General features: G+C 33.5%; 1 protein-coding gene across 1 annotated transcript; it reads left to right on the plus strand.

Moving 5' to 3' along the window:
• Nucleotides 1–455: 455 nt before the first annotated feature.
• LOC134474901 (putative zinc finger protein 833) lies at nucleotides 456–2245 on the plus strand (the record flags this gene model as incomplete). The annotated part of the gene is made up of 1 exon (XM_063243946.1): nucleotides 456–2245. A coding segment is annotated over one exon (1068 nt), but the record flags the coding sequence as incomplete, so codon positions are not given.
• Between the last annotated feature and the right edge of the window lie 4794 nt (nucleotides 2246–7039).

Consider the following 7039-nt stretch of genomic DNA (forward strand, 5'->3'; position numbering starts at 1 on the left):
AAGATTCTGCATTTCAAAAGGTACCAAATTTTAAGATTTCCAAGTGTGTACCAGTCTTTTGGGAATGGTTGTTTTCAACATGTCTTACAAGGCCATTCTGTTACTTCATGGTCAGAATTTCTTAGCAGGCATTAAAAACAGAATGTGACCTTAATGCAGTCATTAAACTGAGACCCATTTCAATGTGAATTTTTCTTTTTTATTTAATGTAAGGAAAGACTAAAAAAAACAAAATAAGTAGAAATAATACCACTTTCAAAGTGAAAATAAACAGTAAGAAATCTAAAGACAATGATTACATATGCTGCTCATAGAAATAGTTAATGAAACACAAAAGTGAAACATATGAAGTGGGGATTCAAACAGCGAGACTGCAAACAGTTTTGTTCAACTCTTCAATAAAAACTTTGTAATACAGTTATCAATCCTATATGTGATTTTTTTTTTACAGAAATGAAAAGCTAGGGAAATCCTATAGACATACATCTTGGAATCAGTGTAAAGAAGTATTCCCTTGTACTGCAGAAGGTAATGTGAATGTGAAAGAAGCAGAAACACACCACAATGTTCAGATCCATGAAAGATATTGCAGTGGAGAGAAATCGTATGTATGTCAGCAATGTGGAAAAGGTTTCACCAAATCTGGACATTGTAAGCAACATGAAAGATTTCATACTGGAGAGAAACCCTATGCATGTAAGCAATGTGGGAAAGGTTTTACCATCTCTCGACATTGTAAGCAACATGAAAGAATTCACACTGGCGAGAAACCATATGTATGTAAGCAATGTGGGAAAGCTTTTAACACATTGGGAGGTTTTAAGAGACATGAAAGAATTCACACTGGAGAGAAACCATATGTATGTAAGCAATGTGGGAAAGCTTTTACCCAACATGTACATTGTAAGCAACATGAACGAATTCACACTGGCAAGAAACCATATGTATGTAAGCAATGTGGGAAAGCTTTTACCCAACATGGACATTGTAAGCAACATGAAAGAATTCACACTGGCAAGAAACCATATATATGTAAGCAATGTGGGAAAGCTTTTAACAAATTGGGAGGTTTTAAGAAACATGAAAGAATTCACACTGGAGAGAAACCCTATGTATGTAAGCAATGTGGGAAAGGTTTTACCCAACATGGACATTGTAAGGAACATGAAAGAATTCACACTGGAGAGAAACCCTATGTATGTAAGCAATGTGGGAAAGGTTTTACCCGACACGGACATTGTAAGCAACATGAAAGAATTCACACTGGAGAGAAACCATATGTATGTAAGCAATGTGGGAAAGCTTTTAACACATTGGGAGGTTTTAAGAGACATGAAAGAATTCACACTGGAGAGAAACCCTGTGTATGTAAGCAATGTGGGAAAGCTTTTACCCAACATGGAAGTTGTAAGCGACATGAAAGAATTCACACTGGAGAGAAACCCTATATATGTAAACAATGTGGGAAAGGTTTTACCGGAAATGGACATCGTAAGCAACAAGAAAGTTCACACTCAAAATAAAACCAGTGTATGTAAGAATCATGAGAATTTTTTGAGCACAAGTACATATTGCATAATTGGTGAAAATCTTCACACTGGGCAGAAAACATATATGTAAGGAATGTGGGAAAGGTTTCAGCAGAAATGCTCATTGTCCAGTACATGAATAAATTTACACTGTTGAGAAACCCTGTTTATGTGAAGAATGTGGGAAACCTTTCACCACACATGGATTTTGTGAAATACATCAATGACTCCACACTGGTGAGAAACAATATGCATATAACAATGTGGCAAAGCTTTTAACACATACAGTCATTGCAAAACACATGAAACAATTCACACTGGGAAGAACCACTGGCTACATAAGGAAGTGGAGACACTTTCAGCAGCCAGATTGTAAGTGAAATACGTGAAGAAGCTCACACAAGAGATAAATCCTATGTGTTATGGGAATACTCTCAGCACACATGATCATTGTTACGTATCTGAAAGAGCTCACTGGATCCTATGTGTATTAACAGTGTGAGAAATATGGCAATCCATGTTTGTTGTTAAATACATAGAAAAAGCAGCACTCTTCAGACAGTTTAGATCTAAGTTTACTTTAAAAATTCCAAGTAGACCTGAAGAAATAATCAATACAGAAGTTTGATATCAATATTTCTTCACAATTTTCCAGAAACAACAATTCTGATGTGGAGCTCTACTCAAGTATATATTTTGTATGGTTTTCAGTTAATCACTTATACCTCTTTAGATTTTGTAAAGTGCCTTTGTGCTTCAACATGGCATCTTGTAATTAAACATGGTAAACTGAAATGGGCTTTTCACTTTCAAGTATCGATAGTGTCTATGTACTTAATATTTTGTCTTTAAAACTTAATTTTCATATTTTTGTTTATTTTTATTTAAAGAAAAAACCAAAAAGTGTAGAAATACTACAGAATTTCTGAAAAATAAACAATAAGAAATCACTAGTTGATTAGTTATATATTGTCATCGTAGAAGTAATTGTTCAAGTTACAAAATTAAAGCATACAAAGTGATATTCAAATAATGACACTGTGAACAGTTTACCTCAGTGATCCAATGAAAACTTATTAATATGCTTATATGTTCTACAAACTTGTTTTTTATTTTAAAGATGGTAAGATTAAACATGACAAAACAAAACAGAACAGTTCATAAGGAAACAAGTTAAGGAAACACAGGTTTCAAAGCAAGTCCACTGAGATGTTCATTGTCTATCTTACAGTCTCTTCCAAATAGTTCTTACTGTTTTCTTCCAAATAGTTGTTCCCATCTTTACAAGCATTGAATATATACTTAACATTATAGAACTAATCAAATAATTACAGGATGATGCAGGCTTTTTTGATCTTCAAGACTGATTTTGGGGAAGTTGATAATGCTTACCATAATGTGTCTCATTCTCTTCGTAGTTGACATCTTTATTTTTATGTATGCTGAAATTGAACATAAGAGACTAAACTACTATCACTCTGAACAGTGAATAATAGTATCCTGAGAAGGAGAAAGGCGAGGAATTGCCTAAAAAAGGAAGGCAGACGACACTGTTAAAAGTTATCAGGATTTAAAAGCTACAGTAGTTCTGTTGCTCTGTTTATTTTGATTATATTTTGTTCTGGTCTCTCTACTCATATTAGATTTGAGGGCACAGAGAGGTAACCCAAAAATAGCAGGTTATACCATGATGGTAACTGTCCTTAATTTCCTATTAACTAAAACTGAAACCCTGTATTACTTACATTGTCTTACTATGACTGATCTTTTGGAAGCTGGATTGTTTGAATGTTATTTGGCCTTTACTGATTTTATTCACATTTGGTATGCTTGCTGGTATCAAGTCCAAGAGTAGAAGCCATTAGTCTGAAGATGATAAGATGTGAAAGATATATATTGGGGGGCTGGGGATTTAGCTCAGTGGCTTAAGCACCTGCCTGGCAAGTGTGAGGTCATCACTTTGATCCCCAGTACCAAAAAATAAATACAAGATATAAATTCCAGGTTTAATTTTTTTATTTAAAGAGAAAAAAAAGAACATAAAAAACAAAGCAGTAAAGGGTACAAATAATACAGAATTTCAAGAAAAAAATACAGTAAGAAATCACTAGTTAATAGGTTACATATTGTCTTCTTAGAAACAGTTGTCCAAATTATAAAATTAAAGCATATAAAGTGAACATTCCTACAGCGAGATTGCAGACAGTTCTGTTCAATGATCCAACAAAGCTCAGTAATATGGTTTTCCGTCCTACACACTCAAACAGGCACTTATATCTCTTAGACCCCCTTCCTTTCCTCTCTTCTTCACAATAACAATTACACTTTTGGGTTTTTATTTGTTATTCCCATAATACTTATTACTCTTTTTGAAGAGAATAAAACCTCAAGTGAGTTAACAAAACAGAGTTGGTTAGAACGTAAGGATGGGCATAGTACTTGATGCAAAAATAGAATATCAGGTGATCAAAAATGGTTACCACTGTGCCTCTTGCTATTTTTAAAAAGAGTTGCTATATCATCAGGTGTAATAGAATTGATCAAAACAGTACAGAACTAGAGCAATAAAATCTACACTGGAGACCTTACAGGATTTCAAAAGAAGATAATAGTCAAACCATAATGGACATCATAGTAAATTTTACTGCCTACAAAATGGTTGCCTATACTCTCAAACTTGATGCTATCAAACAAAATAGAATATAGTAAAATCAGGAAGAACAAGATGGGGAGAGCAATACTGGGGTTAAAATCAGGTTAATAGGAAAACAAAAAAGTTACTATAATATATCCCGCTATTTTTTAATTTAGTTTTCCTTTAATTGAAAAAAATAAGAAAAAATAGAATTTTTTAAAAAGGGTGGAGATCGAGATAAAAGACATTGTAATAGAAGAACACAGGTCGGAACTGAACAATTAAAGCATCATTTTGTTTCACCACCAGGTAATCTAACATAATAGTAGTCACCATAGTGCCTCTTTCCTTGAATTGTTTGAGTATAATTTCGTATAGTATGGAATCAATCATATCAAGACAGTGTGAAGCCATTCAAGAGAATGAAAGAATTACAGGGTATTTAGAGCCAGTTAACAGAAAATGAACAACAATTTCTATATTATCTCTTTGCCTGTAAAAAATTTTATTTATACTATCATGTACAGTAAAATATACTAAGATACAACATGTTAAAACCTTTGGAAACCTGTACAACAGCTTGATGGGAGTTCCAAAGGAGATGATATTAAATCAGCACTAGCTTTTATGATGTGTTATTTTCTTCAGAATAGCTATTCGTACTATCACCAATACTAAAATCGAAAAACCCAGGGTAAAACCATTGCACTTAATGAGTGAAAACATTATATGGATTCAAACCAATATGATTGGGTATCATGATTACCACATACATCTATGTGTTATCATTTCTTATACTAGGGAATATATTTGGTATTTATACATGTGAGTTTGATTTATTTCACTTATGAGTATGGTCTCAAGCTGCGCCCATTTATTTATATGTCAATGTGATCAATCTTCATAGCTGAGTAGTACTCCATTGTATAAAAACACCATAACTTTTTTATACATTCCTCAGTTGATGGACACTTAGGTTGTTTCCAAAGTCTGGCTATTACAAACTGTGCTGCTATAAAAATGGGCACACATATATCACTGTGGTACTTCATATGCTTTAGGAATCTGTCTATTTCCTCTCTGTTATAAAACCTTTGAAAGGAGCGGTTTTCGAAATAGGTGTTGATCATCTTCTGTATTTCAATAGGGTCTTTAGTAATTTCACCTCTTTTATTCCTTATTGCATGGATTTGAACTTTTTCTTCCATTTTTTAAATAAGGTTGGCTAGGGGCTGTTAGATTTTATTTATTCTTTCACAGAACCATGTCTTTGATTCATTGATTTTTTGGATTTTTTTTTAGTCTCTATTGCATTGATTTCTGCTCTGATTTTTATAATTTCTTCTTTTCTTTTGGCTTTGGGCTTGACTTGCTCTTCTTTTTTAGATGTTTGAGGTATAAAATCAGGTTATTTATTTGTATTCGTTCTGTTTTCCTAATGTGGGAACTCATGCAATAGATTTTCCTCAGAGGACAGCTTTCATTGCATCACACAGATTCTGGTACGTTGTATTTGTGTTTCCATTTGTTTGTAGGTATTGTTTAATTTCTTCTTTAATTTCCTCTGTGACTAACTGATTACTCAAGAGTGTTATTCAGTTTCCATGTGTTTGTGGGATTTTTGCAGTATCTTTTATCATTAATTTCTAATTTCATAGTGGTATGGTCTGATAGCATGCAAGGGATAATTTCAAAACCCTTTTGCATTTATTTAAATATGCTCTGTGAATTAGTATATGGTCTATTTTAGAGAATGACCCATGTAATACTGAGAAGAATGTGTATTCTGTTGTTGTTGGGTGGAATACTCTGTATATGTCTATTAAGTCCATTTATTCACAGATGTGATTCCGTTCTTTTATTTCCTTGCTCATTTTCTGTCTGGTTGATCTGTCCATTGGTGTCAGTAGTGTGTTAAGATCTGTTAGAATTGTGTTACTGCTAATTTGATTTTTCATTTTTGTTAGTACTTGTTTTATATAATTAGGTGCTCTGGAGTTTGGTGCATATAAATTTAAGATAGTTTTCTCTTCCTCTTGGAGCTTTCCCCTAACCAGGATTTAGTGACCTTCTTTATCCCTTCTGATCATTATTCACTTGAAGTTCACATAGTCTGCAAACAGAATAGCTACCTCCGTTGTTTTTTTTTTTTTTTTTTTTTTTTTTTTTGGCTCCTGTTGCATTAAATATTGCTTTCCATTCTTTGACTTTCAGTCTGTGAGTATCCTTTTGGGTTTAGATGGGTTTCTTGTAGACAGCATATGGTTGGATTTTGTTTCTTAATCCATTCTGCCAGTTGGTTTCTTTTATTGATCTATGGAGACCATTTACATTAATGGTTAGAACTGTTACATATTGGTTTATTGTTGACATGTTATCTTTCCGCTGTTGCATCTTTATCTTTCTGCTCTTTTTAACTGTCTGTTTTGTTTCTTTTTGTTTTTTGTTTTTTTGTTTTTTTGTTTGTTTGTTTTTATCGGTACCAGGGATCGAACTCATGACTGCCTGCTTGCAAGGCAGGCACTTATGCTGCTGATCTAAATCCCCAGCACCCTGTCTGTTTTGTTTAGAGGTTTTTTTTCCTAAATGTATCTAGGCTGTCTTTCAGTATTCTTTGCAGGGTTGGCTTGGTGATCATGAAGTTTTTCAGCTTTTCTTTGTCATAGATGTATCTTATTTCTCCATTGATTTTGAAGTACAGTTTTTCAGGGTACATCAGTCTAGGTTGGAAATAATTTTCCTTTAGGATCTGAAATACTTCACTGCCTGGCCTTCTTGACTTTATTGTTTGTGCTGGGAAGTCTGCTGTGATTCTGATACATTTTCCTTTATAGGTGGTCTGTCTCTTCTCTCTGACAGCTTTTAATATTCTATT

This window comes from Cavia porcellus, unplaced genomic scaffold (genome assembly GCF_034190915.1).
Source record: "Cavia porcellus strain 051 isolate PalLab524CR breed Dunkin Hartley unplaced genomic scaffold, mCavPor4.1 scaffold_42, whole genome shotgun sequence".
Classification (NCBI taxonomy): Eukaryota; Metazoa; Chordata; class Mammalia; order Rodentia; family Caviidae; genus Cavia; species Cavia porcellus.